The sequence below is a fragment of the Pleurodeles waltl genome, chromosome 7 (genome assembly GCF_031143425.1).
Source record: "Pleurodeles waltl isolate 20211129_DDA chromosome 7, aPleWal1.hap1.20221129, whole genome shotgun sequence".
NCBI lineage: Eukaryota > Metazoa > Chordata > Amphibia > Caudata > Salamandridae > Pleurodeles > Pleurodeles waltl.
This window is the reverse complement of record NC_090446.1, coordinates 869806857-869827521: the sequence shown is the minus strand read 5'-3', so window position 1 is coordinate 869827521 and position 20665 is coordinate 869806857. Positions and strand designations below refer to the sequence as shown.

At 42.9% G+C, this 20665-nt stretch overlaps 2 protein-coding genes across 18 annotated transcripts in view; both read right to left on the bottom strand.

Annotated features, from left to right (window-relative positions):
- LOC138245662 (protocadherin gamma-C3-like) overlaps nucleotides 1-20665 on the bottom strand; it is an 830748-nt gene that overhangs the window by 354791 nt on the left and 455292 nt on the right. Inside the window, exon 1 of one of the 17 annotated variants that reach the window (XM_069199431.1) lies at nucleotides 7111-9665. The exons of the other annotated variants lie outside the window; for them this stretch is intronic. Coding sequence (XP_069055532.1) covers nucleotides 7111-9657 — 2547 coding nt within the window. The 5' untranslated portion in view covers nucleotides 9658-9665. Of the gene's footprint in view, nucleotides 1-7110; nucleotides 9666-20665 lie in introns of those variants that run through there. 17 annotated transcript variants of the gene reach the window in all.
- Nucleotides 17576-20213, bottom strand: LOC138245842 (protocadherin gamma-A6-like). Its single transcript, XM_069199805.1, is given in 2 exon segments — nucleotides 17576-18927; nucleotides 18930-20213. Coding segments are annotated over 2 exon segments (2595 nt in total). The 5' UTR covers nucleotides 20173-20213.

Sequence of the window (20665 nt, the reverse complement as noted above, 5' to 3'; positions counted from 1 at the left end):
GAACGGAGCTGTGCGGTCCAACAACCTCAGCCAGACCAACGTTTCAATTCAAAGCTCGGGTAATAAAGAGACACCTCGTCTGTTCTTACAAGGGTAAAGGTGACCAGCGCGCGGTAGCGCACGCCAAGGCTTGGCGACAAGGGGACGACATGGACTATCCCTCATCCCAGCCCGACCTGTGGCAGCGGACCTCGAGGGAAGATGAGTGCCGGCTGACTGCGCTCTGACTGCATCCTTCCCCGAGTGTCCCGAGTGGGATTTGGTTGCCGAACAATCCGGGGGAATTGGGCAACTTACGAGGTGTCAGAGAAGATGAGATACATGTTTTTTCTTCCAGCGGTGAGTAGTGCAGAACATTACGAGTTAGGTAACTTTACTGCCGATAGTAGCCACTGGCTTGCTCACACTTGTAAATTCCTCAAACTAATCAGGACAGCTCAAGCAGCCTCCAATCAGAGTAGCTGCCACTTTGTTTATCATATGTAATTCCTTTAGAATAAGGGAGTAGGTGATCCACTGGTGCATCATTGCTGACGTGCGGTGAGAGGCAGCCCGTGCCTATAATTCACTGGAGGAGTCAGGCTGAGCCAAGGGTGGTATTAAGGTTCACAGCTGAATCAACAGCTACCCCTGAAAGATGGAGATTGGCCTTGTCCGCCTCCACCACCGGTCTATAAAACTGAGGCCAAAGCACAATGCCGCGCGCCGGTAATGTCCATTCAGTTCAGTAAAGTGAATTCCTTTGACCTGATATTGCTCTGAGTTAGTACTTTATTTTGTGACAGAAGAATTCGGAGCAGAAGGAAACAAGCGATGTTCACTGTTTCATATCTGACATCAAGGAACCCCCTCACACAAATATCGGGGTAAATCAATCCACTTTACTCACTGCGGGTGCATAGAACAGGTGTTCTTGACTGAGCCGGCAAAGTCCACCAAGATACGAGCCCTGCGCTTTATGTGAGCGAGGTGTGCGAGGCACAGGAGCGAGTCCAGTACAGTTATTAAGCGCTACTCGACAGTGAGGAGACACGTGGCATTGATGTCACTCTAATAAGTCCACCAGTGATCGGGGGTGTGAGCTGGTCTTGGTGCCACCCACATCCTGCATGTTAGGACAGGACGCCCACAGCAGCAGACGGGCCCAAGCAGACGACGGATGCTCCCTTATAAATATGTGATGTCCCGGCATGCATTGGCGTGGGAGGGACAAAGAGTTAAAGCTGGCGCTAGGCCTCCACTTTCAACCAAAGGATCAGATACGAGGAGATAAAGGCCCATTAGAGGTTAAAGGTCAGACTGGAAGACGTGTTAGCAGCGCCAAGCCTATTACTCGTTGAACTGCACGTTAAAGGGTTAACATACATTCTCATGTGGAAGCCTGCTAGGATGTCAAAATCGTAACTGATCCCAAAGACAAAATACTATTTTTCTAGCTTCCTATTATTTCCACGTTAATTGGAGAACACTTTAATAACGTGAACGTGCACACGAGGAGCACTTTGCGGTGCGCTCCCGAGAGCTTTGCAATTGGTCTCATAATATCTGTATTTAATGCACCTCCAGAATAGTACTAGCGGTGAAAGTCGGGGTAATGGCGCGGCCCTAAGATACACCGCATCTTAAAACAGGGACAGCTGCCAGCGCATTGAAACAGCTTGTGTTTCTATGCAAAGCGTTATTTGACACCCTCTTCTATACTGAGATCACTCGTCAATGTTTACGGCGCTGAAATTCCTGAGATAAGTAAAGTCACGTATTCCAATCCTCCACAAACCAGACACAGAGTTCCCCGTTTTCCTCCAGTTAAGTACGGGGCGCATCCGGTCTCTCGCACACCCTGCCGCGGAGAGACACGTAAGAAGGCAGCTAAGGTTATTGTTTCACACTAGATCGGTTATTGAGCGTGAACACTGACTAACTAACAGTATCTAAACACAAGTGAAATCCACGACTAGAACAACCAACGGAATGTAGGGAATGAGCGTGCAGACCAGGCTGACTGTGACACTGTCCAAACTCGGCAAATACTCTCTATCCCAACATGATCCGGACTCCATCCAAAGAAAAACATACTTTTTTTCATATTCAGGAGATGAGTAAAGTTCCACCTCTGCAGATACACACTGAGGTCTAATATCAGTCTTAAGTATCACACTCCTGACCCACACACTGTGCAGCAACTGAAGAACGTTACAAACAACTCTTCTAACCCACATTTCCCCCCTGCACCGCTGCTTGCAGCCCTGCACACAATTCTTATGTACCCCCCACACTTTTTTTCTGAACTAACCAGGGATTGGTGACACCAACCATGGGACAACTGCTCAGCACATATACTAACAAAAAACATGACCATCACTTTGAATAGATATTTATATAAAACATAGACAGTTCTTCTCACTGTACCCGGCAAATTACAACACACACATGGAAGCACTGAGTATCATCATATTATCGCTTGTAGGACTGACATATTACACTTAGCCAGAGCAACAGGGTTTTTCCTGCTGGGTGGCACCACGTGGCTGGTGTGTAACACTTCACACAGCGTGTGCTCTATGACTGATGGTCGGAAACACAAATTATGTGTTTTAGATGTCAGCTTAGGCCACTGAGCTCCGAGGTGACATTGTTTGCCGAGGTCACTGTGCTTTTTGCAGTTTTTGAGAGCCTAACGCAAAATACTGATTGGAAATTCATGTAGACCCTTGTGCATGCTGAAAGCGAGCAGTGGAGTTAGGATTCACCTAGGAACAGTCTAAAGTTCGTTTAACATTTTACTGCTTATATGCAATCAATTAAATTACTTTATTCCAATTTATAGATGGGGACGCTCTAAGAATCCGGCCTCATGTTTACAAATGCTGATTTCTGTTATAACAGTAGCATTTTTTCCCAACAATGATCATAACTGGTAGTAACCGATACCAGTCGCAGAGAACACAAACCACATGATGTCAGACACGAAAACTGAACTGTGGTAACATTAAGAACGTTAATAGAAGCGCTTTCAACTAAACATACATGGACAACCTACTAGAATGTTGGGATATTTCAATTCCTTTTTTTAAATTTATTTACAGAACATACCAATTAGACTCGGTCAGTCCTGGTTTAATGGTATGGGCTCAAGTTTCAATTTAAGGTGATAAGTGAAAGGACCGAAATTGCCTTTCATAACTAGATGGAACAGAGGTGAACACATCCAGGAATACAATTCTGTGCACCTAACCCGCAACAGACACATAAAAACAACTTATTTATGGTTGAACTTTCAAATCATTATAACGAGTCCTGAATAATTACATAAGAACGTCCATCGATAAAGGACACTAAGTGATTTTGTACGAACCATTAAGTATAAAAACCCGTTAATGCACAGCAACGTGGTGAATTACTCGAACTGTAACTAGGACCAATGCCTCCAAGGGTCATGATTCAATTCACAATTTCTCCTCCTGCCGAATCATTTTAGACCCAGAAACATCCGCAGAAAGCAGAATGTTCATGGGTGCCCAGTGTCCCGACTTGAGAAAAGCAAACTCATTCCTCCCAGAACCCGGGGCAACAGCGACCTCATAAGAGCAGGTCAGAGTCCCATTATTGGAAGGTTGATGTGAATCTTGGACCAACGTGAGAACGAACAGTAGACTCAAATATTTTGGGGGAACCATCTGGAACAACAGAGAACCATCAGGTCCAAACAGGGTAGAGGATCTGAGAAGCATTATCATTCTGATCATCAATAAACAACCTCACTGAGACATTACTGCTGAGAGGAGGAGACCCAAAGGTCCTGCCCCTTGACCTGGAAGTGAAACCGCCTGAGCTGTTCACAGTCATGGGGCCTTTCGACGTAGATCACCACAGAATGGGATTTGATGGTGACACAGGAAGTACGAGGGGTGCCACCAAGTGATTACCATGTGCAAAACAAGTGACACTGGTGTTTAGCTCCACATCTAGACCAGGTCCCTTTAGACCGTGAATGAAGGCACTAGTAGTACTTTTCTCTGGAGCAAACATCTGGGAGGAAGATTTACAAACATGTGAAGGTTATATTTTATGTTGGATAGATGACTCTAAAGGAGAAGTTCCTCTGTCTGTGACATGAGTGTGATATTGGATAATCTGAGAGCTTCCCTGTCCAGTGTGTTTGTGTCACAATGTTGCAGTGCTTTGCAGGTGATGAACAAAATATAAAAGGTACGTTTTCTTGATGATGACACACAACTTCGTCATTTTCTCATGAACCTTTATCATTAAACCTGAATAACACTTCCATTGTACATGGGGAGGAGTTCTCTGGGAGTGGACTGAAGACAGATCTTAAAGTTACCTCGGGAGCATTACTCTCCTCACCCTCAACTTCTATAGGTACCCGAGATTAAGCAACATGCCCTCCTCAATCTTCATTTCCAGTACCATTATGTATGAAGTTATCTTCTCAAAATCTAGGGTCCTCTTCATTACTAAAATCAAATTTATTGTGCTGATTGACAGACGTGTGGCTGAAAAAGTAGGTTATTTTGACCCATAATCTTTAGCTTTGCCTTTCGAGTGAAGCACCACTGAGCTATTTGCTGGTCCTTTACTAATGATGGCTCAGTAAACCTCTTGAATAAACACTGGGAAACTGTCATTAGTATTGAGAATAATAATATTAATGTTCTGTGTGTTAGACCTCCTTGGATAACCCCCATCAGAGGGAGTGAGAGTCAAGTAGTGGTGACTTTCTTTGTCAAGGTCTAAGGCTATTTCCAGCACCAATTCAGTACATTTGCAGCCATCACTGATCACTTTTTCACATAAGACAAAATGTAGGTTTGGACTCCACTTACAGCCATGCAGGGTATTATGATGACCACAACATTGCGAGTTACTAGCAAAGAAGCATCAAATAGATCTAAATGAAATAGATTTTCCACAACAACCCTGAAGCTGAGGTAACAGCTGGTTGATTCACTGCATGTTTCCTCTCCGTTTATCTGACCACTGACATGACAGCTCCCAGTTTTGGTTAAAAAACAATCATTCTCAGCGGCAGAGGCAATGCAAAATGTCCTTTCAGACAAATGTCTACAGTTTAACCAAAAATCCTTTGCTCTATTTCCAACAACAGATCCCCTTTTCAATTATTCAGCTACTGAATATTGTATCTATTGAGACACACCTCAGAGAGAAGAAAAATATAGCATATATTCTGGTGCTTCATGTATGCCTCTGGATGCTGCAGGTCCTCGGTGTGCTCCCATTCTAGAGGTAATCAGGAATGCTTGTGTATATACTTATCAGCAGAAAAGCTGAGATTTTCAATATTCCAGTAAAAGAACAACCATAAACTAGAGGTGGTCGAGCCAACAAAGTTGCAGGGACTGCCGAGCTACAAGTATGGCTCAGCACATAGCGAGCCCATACCTGAGCAGAGTCCTGAAAATGTTTGCTATGTAAATCATACAACAAACATGAAATAAAATGTGATAAGGTCTCTTCAAAACGCCAAAAATTGGTTTCTTTAAGCCATGGAAGCTTTGGCATTAACACGTAACATTACAGCAGTTCACTGAGAAGTACTTATTAAAACTGATAGTTTTTAAACATGAACCATTAGTGAACTAAGAGGCAAGGAATTTGTCATGTATACGCTGTACATGACCGACAGTATTATACGGCAATGTTGTAGTCTATGAAATCAAACACAATAGGTTTTTGTACAACTGGTATTCTGAACCCACATACTTGAAAGTGCTTCAATTATAAGCAATAATGATGAATAAAGTGTTTTGGTGAAATGAAATATTTGCCTAAAATCACACAATTTAAGCAGCGAACCTTTACTTACCTAGGTTTTGTTTTGTACAAATCAGCCAGTAAATGGATATCTATTTGTCCTTCCTTACGTTAAGGCTTTAATTTTACCTCTTTGTTCATTTTCTGCAGTTTGTACGTAGCACACACTCAACTCAAAGGTATTGTAGCACTTTCATGAGCACCGGTTACATTACACAAGGGCACATTCATTGATTTTAGGCACAGGGATATTAAGTGACTTGTCCAGAATCATAGGATGCTGAGCCAACGCTAAGCCTCGAACTTGGTTCCCTAGTTCCAAAGTTGCCAGCTCTGGCCATAACGCCACATACTGGGTAGAGAGAGGGTGGCAGGCAGAAGACACATGCAAGCTCGGCTAGTTCTGGGCTCAATATTCCAATAGGACCTTGAGCAGAGGCAGAGCTAGGCTTCAAACTTGAGCCTGTATTGAGCTTTCAGCGAGGCACCCATCTCTACTATAAAACCTTTAAATGTGAATCCGTGCTTCACTGGACATCGTAAACTGAAAAGGGTGTTTGCAGTGAGATTGCATGATATTACCCCCTCCATCGCGTGTTTGACAACAGAGGCAACAAGTAGTGTCCTGCCCAATTTCAGACACAATACATAAATATCGCAGATCCACCTCAAAAACACATTAAACTATCATTTAAACTAAATACATACAAACAAAATAAGTGTACTACAAATGGGCACATTAATGAAAGTAAAATATTCCTGTTTCACATTAACACACGCAACGTAGAATAATGATTTTTGTTTTTGCTGGTTCTCACTTGCTAATTAGAAACTATTAAGGAAATAAAGGATGCAAGGAACCATATTTGCACTGTTTCAAGGAATAAAGGCATAAAGGATTTCCAAAAGAATGCAACCAGACGAGAAATGCAGAAAAGCGAATCATTGAGTTAATATCTCATTCTAAAAGGAAGGGGAAAAAAAACAGCAACATTAATGAAACAAGCAACCATTCAAGAAATGGTAATGGGGGAACTATCAAACTGCACTGTAATAGCTGACGAGACATGGACGAAGAAGCGTGATGTGACGGCGCTGCAAAATAACTTAATTTGGCAAACTAATGTTAAATGCATGAAGATTGCATATTTATTTAATATTTTCATTTCTAGTTGGTCATATTTCCGTTAACAAACTTTGAAACCTACTGAATATTGGACTATGTTGTCTGCTACCCTAAAAGAACACCACAGATGATTCAGTGCATTATTCATTTGAATAGAGCAATAGAACATAATGCAAAATAAGTAAACTTACTTGAATGAAAGGCTGGTCCTCTTTTCCTATACTTAAGAAATCATCAACTAGAAGCGGTTCTTGTGCCTGGAATTTATTATTTTCTGAAAGTTTATTTGAATCGTTTGAAAGTGGGAACTTGAGTTGACTTTTATTGGAGTCTGCAGTTAAATAGGAATCATGAGAATAGGTCTGAAGAAAAGCTCTGACTCCATCAATGCCAACAAACTGACAGGCAGGAAGTGAATTGAAGTTAACCCCAGACGACTCACAGAGCTGGGATTTCCTCCAGTGGTGAAGCCTGATGGCCAAAAGAAGAATGATCAGGAAAAGGAACAAGAAGGAAACAACAGCAACAGCAATCACCAGATACAGGGTGAGGTTTGACTCCATGTCTGCGGGAGCTAAAGGGTTACTTATATCATGAAGCATTTCTGGCAGACTGTCTGCCAGCACTATGGTGAGTGTAACTGAAGACGAGAGAGGGGTCTTCCCATTGTCTTTCACTAACACCACCAGGACTTGTTTTACAGAGTCTTTTTCCATAATGGAGCGAGCTGTCCTAATTTCTCCACTGTGAGGAACTACAGTAAACAGTCCATGGTCTGTGGACCGCAGTAACAGGTAGGAAAGCCAGGAATTCTGGCCAGAATCAGCATCAACAGCGATCACCTTAGTGATCAGATAACCTGGATCACAGTAGCGAGGAGCCATTTCCATTCCAGAGGAGCCATCTGTGGGGGTAGATGGATATAATATTTCAGGAGTGTTGTCATTCTGATCCTGTATAAGGAATGTCACAGTAACATTGCTCATAAGAGTTGGAGAACCACCATCTTGAGCTTTCACTTGGATTTGAAATTCTCTGAAGTGCTCAAAGTCGAAAGAACGAATAGCATATATGACACCGGAGTCTGAATTAATAGATATGTAAGAAGAAAACAGAGTACCTTCAATGTGTCCATCAATAATGGAGTAACTGATCTTGGCATTCTTGTCCCAATCCATATCTGTTGCCTTGGCTCTAAATATAGAAGTGCCTTCAGGTATATTTTCCATTACAGAGGCGCTATATGATATCTGGTGAAATATAGGTGGATTATCATTTTCATCTGTAATCTGAAGGTTTATGGTTTTGGTTTGAGACAGTGGCGGAGTTCCACTGTCTGTGGCTGTAATTGTTATGTTATACTGTGAAACCTGTTCCCTGTCCAAAACACCATTAGTTACCAAGTTATAATAACTTCCAATTGATTTATTCAACTGAAAAGGCAGATGGGGTGGCAAAAAGCAAGTAATCTTTCCATGCTCTCCCGAATCCCTATCGTATACCTCCAGAACAGCAATGACTGTACCAAGTGGACTGTTTTCTGGTACCTGATTAAGCACAGACGACATCGAAATCTCTGGGTTATTATCATTCATGTTAATGACTTCTAGCAAAACTTTGCAGCGTGATGAGAGACTGCCATCACTCCCTCGGATTTCAAACTCATAAAATTCGGACTCTTCAAAATCCAGATTTTCAATCAAAGATATTTCTCCAGTTTTAGAGTTCAGTTTGAGTTTCTGAACAATGTTTTCCTCCATTTTGCTAAAGGAATATGTTATCTCTGCGTTTGTTCCCTGGTCATTATCAACAGCAGTGACAGCACCCACAACGGTTCCTTTGGGCACATTTTCCGGTACACTGATCTTATAGACAGACTGATTGAAAACAGGTGCATTGTCATTGAAATCCTGCACGTTGATCTGTATCTGTAGGGTGCCTGATCTGACCGGATCCCCTCCATCGGTGGCTGTGAGGATCAAACTGTGAACTTCCTGTTCCTCTCGGTCTAGTGATTTCTCTAGGACCAGCTCTGCATACTTCGTGCCATCTGCACTGCTTTTTATATCCAGCGTGAAGTGTTTATTGTCACTGAGTTGATAGCTCTGAAGAGAGTACACGCCCACATCTGCATCGTGTGCTTCGGGCAGCACAAACCGGGTGCCGGGGGCAGTTATTTCAAGGACTTGTAATATTATTTGGTCATCAGTAAATGCGGGGGAGTTGTCATTAATATCTAGAATCTCCACTTCAACCTCATACACTTTCATCATATTCTTCGAAATAATCTCTACATTTAATAGACACCGGGTTGCTTTTCTACACAAGCCTTCTCTGTCAATTCTTTCATTGACATTTAAATGTCCATTTCTTAAATTAAGAGCAAAGTACTGCTTCCTACCTCTGGTTTCGATCCGGGCTCCGCCTTCTGATAACTCCTTTGTATCCATCCCTAGATCCAAAGCCACATTCCCAATAAAAGATCCTTTCCTCATTTCCTCGGGAATGGAATAACGCAGCTGCCCAGAAGCGGCTCCACAGACTGTCAGAAGAGTAACAATAAACAACATGGAAGCCCCGGAGTAACAGATCCACGATTTCTGAGCAAGAGAGCAACAGCGCCTCGATGTCTGAGCGTCGGAGTAACAGCACCTCGGTTTCTGAAACCCGCAGTAACAGCGCCTTGAGGTCTGAGCCCTGGAGTAACAGCGCCACAGGGTTTGGGCCATTCCATACATAGTCTGGAAAGAACGGCAAGTGGACTTCACCCAAGGAGAGTCTGCAGTGCACCGAGACTCTCGGCAATGTTCCCTTCTATACGGGAATGCTGTGTTGTAACCACGTGGTTTGAATTATCTCTGCGTGTTTTCTTCTGTGGTGGGTGAACAGCGGCGCTCAGTGTCATAATCAGTAACTGCAGCAGTTCTCAAACACAGAAATGCTGCTACAGATGTGTTTCTACTTTCACTTTCATTGGCTGAAGCCCCCCACACTCGAGAAGTAAAAATAGGAAACAAAGACCCATCCTTTATTACATAGGAGAAATAAATTATCAGTCTATCAAGGACTTTCGTGGAATAAGTAATTTATTTATATCCATATAAACTAGATAATCAACTTTTACATTGAAATCGCATGTGTAGCCGTGTAAGGAAACTATTTTAACAAGCGCCCATGGTATAGAGGTCATGCAAGTGTTGTATCTCGCAGTAGATGTTACGATTTCAGAGCGCACACTGCATTGCTGCTATCGATACCACTTTATACCCCTTCATAATATGGACAGAGTGTTGCACAAGACGCACTGCGCTTTCGCTAATGAAGTGTGTTCCTTGCGACCGCCAGGATTTACTTTGTGAGTTGGGTACTGCGGATGGTGCTAGGGGTTTGCAATTGCCTATGTAAAGAAAGCAACCTCAGTGTGACCGGGGACACTGTGCTTACATGTGACCCCCCCGACCCTCGGCCTACTGCAAGCCTGCCGGTTTGCCATCAGCGGACAGGACAGTTTAACGCACTCGCCGCCATTATTCCATAGGTACCAAGGACCCGCTGTGCAGATTCGCAGCCCTGTGCCCAGGGAGCGAATGAGAGACAGAACGGAGCTGTGCGGTCCAACAACCTGGGCCAGACCAACGTTTCAATTCAAAGCTCGGGTAATAAAGAGACACCTCGTCTGTTCTCTTCTTACAAGGGTAAAGGTGACCAGCGCGCGGTAGCGCACGCCAAGGCTTGGCGACAAGGGGACGACAAAGACTATCCCTCATCCCAGCCCGACCTGTGGCAGCGGACCTCGAGGGAAGGTGAGTGCCGGCTGACTGCGCTCTGACTGCATCCTTAACCGAGTGTCCCGAGTGGGATTTGGTTGCCGAACAATCCGGGGGAATTCGGCATCTTACGAGGTGTCAGAGAAGATGAGATACATCTTCCAGCGGTGAGTAGTGCAGAACATTACGAGTTAGGTAACTTTACTGCCGATAGTAGCCACTGGCTTGCTCACACTTGTAAATTCCTCAAACTAATCAGGACAGCTCAAGCAGCCTCCAATCAGAGTAGCTGCCACTTTGTTTATCATATGTAATTCATTTAGAATAAGGGAGTAGGTGATCCACTGGTGCATCAATGCTGACGTGCGGCGAGAGGCAGCCCGTGCCTATAATTCACTGGAGGAGTCAGGCTGAGCCAAGGGTGCGTATTAAGGTTCACAGCTGAGTCAACAGCTACCCCTGAAAGATGGAGACTGGCCTTGTCCGCCTCCACCACAGGTCTGTAAAACTGAGGCCAAAGCACAATGCCGCGCGCCTCTAATGTCCATTCAGTTCAGTAAAGTGAATTCATTTGACCTGATATTGCTCTGAGTTAGTACTTTATTTTGTGACAGAAGAATTCGGAGCAGAAGGAAACAAGCGATGTTCACTGTTTCATATCTGACATCAAGGAACCACCTCACACAAATATCGGGGTAAATCAATCCACTTTACTCACTGCGGGTGCATAGAACCAGGTGTGCTTGACTGAGCCGGCAAAGTCCACCAAGATACGAGCCCTGCGCTTTATGTGAGCAGGTGTGCGAGGCACAGGAGCGAGTCCAGTACAGTTATTAAGCGCTACTCGACAGTGAGGAGACACGTGGCATTGATGTCACTCTAATAAGTCCACCAGTGATTGGGGGTGTGAGCTGGTCTTGGTGCCACCCACAACCTGCATGTTAGGACAGGACGCCCACAGCAGCAGACGGGCAGAGCAGACGACGGATGCTCCCTTATAAATATGTGATGTCCCGGCATGCATTGGCGTGGGAGGGACAAAGAGTTAAAGCTGGCGCTAGGCCTCCACTTTCAACCAAAGGATCAGATACGAGGAGATAAAGGCCCATTAGAGGTTAAAGGTCAGACTGGAAGACGTGTTAGCAGCGCCAAGCCTATTACTCGTTGAACTGCACGTTAAAGGGTTAACATACATTCTCATGTGGAAGCCTGCTAGGATGTCAAAATCGTAACTGATCCCAAAGACAAAATACTATTTTTCTAGCTTCCTATTATTTCCACGTTAATTGGAGAACACTTTAATAACGAGAACGTGCACACGAGGAACACTTTGCAGTGCGCTCCCGAGAGCTTTGTGATTGGTCTCATAATATCTGTATTTAATGCACCTCCAGAATAGTACTAGCGGTGAAAGTCGGGGTAATGGCGCGGCCCTAAGATACACCGCATCTTAAAACAGGGACAGCTGCCAGCGCATTGAAACAGCTTGTGTTTCTATGCAAAGCGTTATTTGACACCCTCTTCTATACTGAGATCACTCGTCAATGTTTACGGCGCTGAAATTCCTGAGATAAGTAAAGTCACGTATTCCAATCCTCCACAAACCAGACACAGAGTTCCCCGTTTTCCTCCAGTTAAGTACGGGGCGCATCCGGTCTCTCGCACACCCTGCCGCGGAGAGACACGTAAGAAGGCAGCTAAGGTTATTGTTTCACACTAGATCGGTTATTGAGCGTGAACACTGACTAACTAACAGTATCTAAACACAAGTGAAATCCACGACTAGAACAACCAACGGAATGTAGGGAATGAGCGTGCAGACCAGGCTGACTGTGACACTGTCCAAACTCGGCAAATACTCTCTATCCCAACATGATCCGGACTCCATCCAAAGAAAAACATACTTTTTTTTCATATTCAGGAGATGAGTAAAGTTCCCCCTCTGCAGATACACACCGAGGTCTATTATCAGTCTTAAGTATCACACTCCTGGCCCACACACTGTGCAGCAACTGAAGAACGTTACAAACAACTCTTCTGACCCACATTTCCCCTCTGCACCGCTGCTTGCAGCCCTGCACACAATTCTTATGTACCCCCCACACACTTTTTTTCTGAACTAACCAGGGATTGGTGACACCAACCATGGGGCAACTGCTCAGCACATATACTAACAAAAAACATGACCATCACTTTGAATAGATATTTGTATAAAACATGGACAGTTCTTCTCACTGTACCCGGCAAATTACAACACACACATGGAAGCACTGAGTATCATCATATTATCGCTTGTAGGACTGACATATTACACTTAGCCAGAGAAAATAGGGTTTTTCCTGCTGGGTGACACCCTGTGGCTGGTGTGTAACACTTCACACAGCGTGTGCTCTATGACTGATGGTCGGAAACACAAATTATGTGCTTTAGATGTCAGCTTAGGCCTCTGAGCTCCGAGATGTCATTGTTTGCCGAGGCCACTGTGCTTTTTGCAGTTTTTGAGAGCCTAACGCAAAATACTGATTGGAAATTCATGTAGACCCTTGTGCATGCTGAAAGCTAGCAGTGGAGTTAGGATTCACCTAGGAACAGTCTAAAGTTCGTTTAACATTTTACTGCTTATATGCAATCAATTAAATTACTTTATTCCAATTTATAGATGGGGACGCTCTAAGAATCCGGCCTCATGTTTACAAATGCTGATTTCTGTTATATTAGTGTTTTTTTCCCCAACAATGATCATAACTGGTAGTAACCGATACCAGTCGCAGAGAACACAAACCACATGATGCCAGACACGAAAACTGAACTGTGGTAACATTAAGAACGTTAATAGAAGCGCTTTCAGGTAAACATACATGGACAACCTACTAGAATGTTGGGATATTTAAATTCTTTTTTAAAATTTATTTACAGAACATACCAATTAGACTCGGTCAGTCCTGGTTTAATGGTATGGGCTCAAGTTTCAATTTAAGGTGATAAGTGAAAGGACCGAAATTGCCTTTCATAACTAGATGGAACAGAGGTGAACACATCCAGGAATGCAATTCTGTGCACCTCACCCGCAACAGACACATAAAAACAACTTATTTATGGTTGAACTTTCAAATCATTATAACGAGTCCTGAATAATTACATAAGAACGTCCATCGATAAAGGACACTAAGTGATTTTGTACGAACCATTAAGTATAAAAACACGTTAATGCACAGCAACGTGGTGAATTACTCGAACTGTAACTAGGACCAATGCCTCCAAGGGTCATGATTCAATTCACAATTTCTCCTCCTGCCGAATCATTTTAGACCCAGAAACATCCGCAGAAAGCAGAATGTTCATGGGTGCCCAGTGTCCCGACTTGAGAAAAGCAAACTCATTCCTCCCAGAACCCGGGGCAACAGCGACCTCATAAGAGCAGGTCAGAGTCCCATTATTGGAAGGTTGATGTGAATCTTGGACCAACGTGAGAACGAACAGTAGACTCAAATATTTTGGGGGAACCATCTGGAACAACAGAGAACCATCAGGTCCAAACAGGGTAGAGGATCTGAGAAGCATTATCATTCTGATCATCAATAAACAACCTCAATGAGACATTACTGCTGAGAGGAGGAGACCCAAAGGTCCTAGGCCTTGACCTGGAAGTGAAACCGCCTGAGCTGTTCACAGTCATGGGGCCTTTCGACGTAGATCACCACAGAATGGGATTTGATGGTGACACAGGAAGTACGAGGGGTGCCACCAAGTGATTACCATGTGCAAAACAAGTGACACTGGTGTTTAGCTCCACATCTAGACCAGGTCCCTTTAGACCGTGAATGAAGGCACTAGTAGTACTTTTCTCTGGAGCAAACATCTGGGAGGAAGATTTACAAACATGTGAAGGTTATATTTTATGTTGGATAGATGACTCTAAAGGAGAAGTTCCTCTGTCTGTGACATGAGTGTGATATTGTATAATCTGAGAGCTTCTCTGTCCAGTGTGTTTGTGTCACAATGTTGCAGTGCTTTGCAGGTGATGAACAAAATATAAAAGGTACGTTTTCTTGATGATGACACACAACTTCGTCATTTTCTCATGAACCTTTAACATTAAACCTGAATAACACTTCCACTGTACATGGGGAGGAGTTCTCTGGGAGTGGTCTGAAGACAGATCTTAAAGTTACCTCGGGAGCATTACTCTCCTCACCCTCAACTTCTATAGGTACCCGAGATTAAGCAACATGCCCTCCTCAATCTTCATTTCCAGTACCATTATGTATGAAGTTATCTTCTCAAAATCTAGGGTCCTCTTCATTACTAAAATCAAATTTATTGTGCTGATTGACAGACGTGTGGCTGAAAAAGTAGGTTATTTTGACCCATAATCTTTAGCTTTGCCTTTCGAGTGAAGCACCACTGAGCTATTTGCTGGTCCTTTACTAATGATGGCTCAGTAAACCTCTTGAATAAACACTGGGAAACTGTCATTAGTATTGAGAATAATAATATTAATGTTCTGTGTGTTAGACCTCCTTGGATAACCCCCATCAGAGGGAGTGAGAGTCAAGTAGTGGTGACTTTCTTTGTCAAGGTCTAAGGCTATTTCCAGCACCAATTCAGTACATTTGCAGCCATCACTGATCACTTTTTCACATAAGACAAAATGTAGGTTTGGACTCCACTTACAGCCATGCAGGGTATTATGATGACCACAACATTGCGAGTTACTAGCAAAGAAGCATCAAATAGATCTAAATGAAATAGATTTTCCACAACAACCCTGAAGCTGAGGTAACAGCTGGTTGATTCACTGCATGTTTCCTCTCCGTTTATCTGACCACTGACATGACAGCTCCCAGTTTTGGTTAAAAAACAATCATTCTCAGCGGCAGAGGCAATGCAAAATGTCCTTTCAGACAAATGTCTACAGTTTAACCAAAAATCCTTTGCTCTATTTCCAACAACAGATCCCCTTTTCAATTATTCAGCTACTGAATATTGTATCTATTGAGACACACCTCAGAGAGAAGAAAAATATAGCATATATTCTGGTGCTTCATGTATGCCTCTGGATGCTGCAGGTCCTCGGTGTGCTCCCATTCTAGAGGTAATCAGGAATGCTTGTGTATATACTTATCAGCAGAAAAGCTGAGATTTTCAATATTCCAGTAAAAGAACAACCATAAACTAGAGGTGGTTGAGCCAACAAAGTTGCAGGGACTGCCGAGCTACAAGTATGGCTCAGCACATAGCGAGCCCATACCTGAGCAGAGTCCTAAAAATGTTTGCTATGTAAATCATACAACAAACATGAAATAAAATGTGATAAGGTCTCTTCAAAACTCCAAAAATTGGTTTCTTTAAGCCATGGAAGCTTTGGCATTAACACGTAACATTACAGCAGTTCACTGAGAAGTACTTATTAAAACTGATAGTTTTTAAACATGAACCATTAGTGAACTAAGAGGCAAGGAATTTGTCATGTATACGCTGTACATGACCGACAGTATTATACGGCAATGTTGTAGTCTATGAAATCAAACACAATAGGTTTTTGTACAACTGGTATTCTGAACCCACATACTTGAAAGTGCTTCAATTATAAGCAATAATGATGAATAAAGTGTTTTGGTGAAATGAAATATTTGCCTAAAATCACACAATTTAAGCAGCGAACCTTTACTTACCTAGGTTTTGTTTTGTACAAATCAGCCAGTAAATGGATATCTATTTGTCCTTCCTTACGTTAAGGCTTTAATTTTACCTCTTTGTTCATTTTCTGCAGTTTGTACGTAGCACACACTCAACTCAAAGGTATTGTAGCACTTTCATGAGCACCGGTTACATTACACAAGGGCACATTCATTGATTTTAGGCACAGGGATATTAAGTGACTTGTCCAGAATCATAGGATGCTGAGCCAACGCTAAGCCTCGAACTTGGTTCCCTAGTTCCAAAGTTGCCAGCTCTGGCCATAACGCCACATACTGGGTAGAGAGAGGGTGGCAGGCAGAAGACACATGCAAGCTCGGCTAGTTCTGGGCTCAAGATTCCAATAGGACCTTGAGCAGAGGCAGAGCTAAGCTTCAAACTTGAGCCTGTATTGAGCTTTCAGCGAGGCACCCATCTCTACTATAAAACCTTTAAATGTGAATCCGTGCTTCACTGGACATCGTAAACTGAAAAGGGTGTTTGCAGTGAGATTGCATGATATTACCCCCTCCATCGCGTGTTTGACAACAGAGGCAACAAGTAGTGTCCTGCCCAATTTCAGACACAATACATAAATATCGCAGATCCACCTCAAAAACACATTAAACTATCATTTAAACTAAATACATACAAACAAAATAAGTGTACTACAAATGGGCACATTAATGAAAGTAAAATATTCCTGTTTCACATTAACACACGCAACGTAGAATAATGATTTTTGTTTTTGCTGGTTCTCACTTGCTAATTAGAAACTATTAAGGAAATAAAGGATGCAAGGAACCATATTTGCACTGTTTCAAGGAATAAAGGCATAAAGGATTTCCAAAAGAATGCAACCAGACGAGAAATGCAGAAAAGCGAATCATTGAGTTAATATCTCATTCTAAAAGGAAGGGAAAAAAAAACAGCAACATTAATGAAACAAGCAACCATTCAAGAAATGGTAATGGGGGAACTATCAAACTGCACTGTAATAGCTGACGAGACATGGACGAAGAAGCGTGATGTGACGGCGCTGCAAAATAACTTAATTTGGCAAACTAATGTTAAATGCATGAAGATTGCATATTTATTTAATATTTTCATTTCTAGTTGGTCATATTTCCGTTAACAAACTTTGAAACCTACTGAATATTGGACTATGTTGTCTGCTACCCTAAAAGAACACCACAGATGATTCAGTGCATTATTCATTTGAATAGAGCAATAGAACATAATGCAAAATAAGTAAACTTACTTGAATGAAAGGCTGGTCCTCTTTTCCTATACTTAAGAAATCATCAACTAGAAGCGGTTCTTGTGCCTGGAATTTATTATTTTCTGAAAGTTTATTTGAATCGTTTGAAAGTGGGAACTTGAGTTGACTTTTATTGGAGTCTGCAGTTAAATAGGAATCATGAGAATAGGTCTGAAGAAAAGCTCTGACTCCATCAATGCCAACAAACTGACAGGCAGGAAGTGAATTGAAGTTAACCCCAGACGACTCACAGAGCTGGGATTTCCTCCAGTGGTGAAGCCTGATGGCCAAAAGAAGAATGATCAGGAAAAGGAACAAGAAGGAAACAACAGCAACAGCAATCACCAGATACAGGGTGAGGTTTGACTCCATGTCTGCGGGAGCTAAAGGGTTACTTATATCATGAAGCATTTCTGGCAGACTGTCTGCCAGCACTATGGTGAGTGTAACTGAAGACGAGAGAGGGGTCTTCCCATTGTCTTTCACTAACACCACCAGGACTTGTTTTACAGAGTCTTTTTCCATAATGGAGCGAGCTGTCCTAATTTCTCCACTGTGAGGAACTACAGTAAACAGTCCATGGTCTGTGGACCGCAGTAACAGGTAGGAAAGCCAGGAATTCTGGCCAGAATCAGCATCAACAGCGATCACCTTAGTGATCAGATAACCTGGATCACAGTAGCGAGGAGCCATTTCCATTCCAGAGGAGCCATCTGTGGGGGTAGATGGATATAATATTTCAGGAGTGTTGTCATTCTGATCCTGTATAAAGAATGTCACAGTAACATTGCTCATAAGAGTTGGAGAACCACCATCTTGAGCTTTCACTTGGATTTGAAATTCTCTGAAGTGCTCAAAGTCGAAAGAACGAATAGCATATATGACACCGGAGTCTGAATTAATAGATATGTAAGAAGAAAACAGAGTACCTTCAATGTGTCCATCAATAATGGAGTAACTGATCTTGGCATTCTTGTCCCAATCCATATCTGTTGCCTTGGCTCTAAATATAGAAGTGCCTTCAGGTATATTTTCCATTACAGAGGCGCTATATGATATCTGGTGAAATATAGGTGGATTATCATTTTCATCTGTAATCTGAAGGTTTATGGTTTTGGTTTGAGACAGTGGCGGAGTTCCACTGTCTGTGGCTGTAATTGTTATGTTATACTGTGAAACCTGTTCCCTGTCCAAAACACCATTAGTTACCAAGTTATAATAACTTCCAATTGATTTATTCAACTGAAAAGGCAGATGGGGTGGCAAAAAGCAAGTAATCTTTCCATGCTCTCCCGAATCCTATCGTATACCTCCAGAACAGCAATGACTGTACCAAGTGGACTGTTTTCTGGTACCTGATTAAGCACAGACGACATCGAAATCTCTGGGTTATTATCATTCATGTTAATGACTTCTAGCAAAACTTTGCAGCGTGATGAGAGACTGCCATCACTCCCTCGGATTTCAAACTCATAAAATTCGGACTCTTCAAAATCCAGATTTTCAATCAAAGATATTTCTCCAGTTTTAGAGTTCAGTTTGAGTTTCTGAACAATGTTTTCCTCCATTTTGCTAAAGGAATATGTTATCTCTGCGTTTGTTCCCTGGTCATTATCAACAGCAGTGACAGCACCCACAACGGTTCCTTTGGGCACATTTTCCGGTACACTGATCTTATAGACAGACTGATTGAAAACAGGTGCATTGTCATTGAAATCCTGCACGTTGATCTGTATCTGTAGGGTGCCTGATCTGACCGGATCCCCTCCATCGGTGGCTGTGAGGATCAAACTGTGAACTTCCTGTTCCTCTCGGTCTAGTGATTTCTCTAGGACCAGCTCTGCATACTTCGTGCCATCTGCACTGCTTTTTATATCCAGCGTGAAGTGTTTATTGTCACTGAGTTGATAGCTCTGAAGAGAGTACACGCCCACATCTGCATCGTGTGCTTCGGGCAGCACAAACCGGGTGCCGGGGGCAGTTATTTCAAGGACTTGTAATATTATTTGGTCATCAGTAAATGCGGGGGAGTTGTCATTAATATCTAGAATCTCCACTTCAACCTCATACACTTTCATCATATTCTTCGAAATAATCTCTACATTTAATAGACACCGGGTTGCTTTTCTACACAAGCCTTCTCTGTCAATTCTTTCATTGACATTTAAATGTCCATTTCTTAAATTAAGAGCAAAGTACTGCTTCCTACCTCTGGTTTCGATCCGGGCTCCGCCTTCTGATAACTCCTTTGTATCCATCCCTAGATCCAAAGCCACATTCCCAATAAAAGAGCCTTTCCTCATTTCCTCGGGAATTGAATAACGCAGCTGCCCAGAAGCGGCTCCACAGACTGTCAGAAGAGTAACAATAAACAACATGGAAGCCCCGGAGTAACAGATCCACGATTTCTGAGCAAGAGAGCAACAGCGCCTCGATGTCTGAGCGTCGGAGTAACAGCACCTCGGTTTCTGAAACCCGCAGTAACAGCGCCTTGAGGTCTGAGCCCTAGAGTAACAGCGCCACAGGGTTTGGGCCATTCCATACATAGTCTGGAAAGAACGGCAAGTGGACTTCACCCAAGGAGAGTCTGCAGTGCACCGAGACTCTCGGCAATGTTCCCTTCTATACGGGAATGCTGTGTTGTAACCACGTGGTTTGAATTATCTCTGCGTGTTTTCTTCTGTGGTGGGTGAACAGCGGCGCTCAGTGTCATAATCAGTAACTGCAGCAGTTCTCAAACACAGAAGTGCTGCTGCTCACTTTCATTGGCTGAAGCCCCCCACACTCGAGAAGTAAAAATAGGAAACAAAGACCCATCCTTTATTACATAGGAGAAATAAATTATCAGACTATCAAGGACTTTCGTGGAATAAGTAATTTATTTATATCCATATAAACTAGATAATCAACTTTTACATTGAAATCGCATGTGTAGCCGTGTAAGGAAACTAGTTTAACAAGCGCCCATGGTATAGAGGTCATGCAAGTGTTGTATCTCGCAGTAGATGTTACGATTTCAGAGCGCACACTGCATTGCTG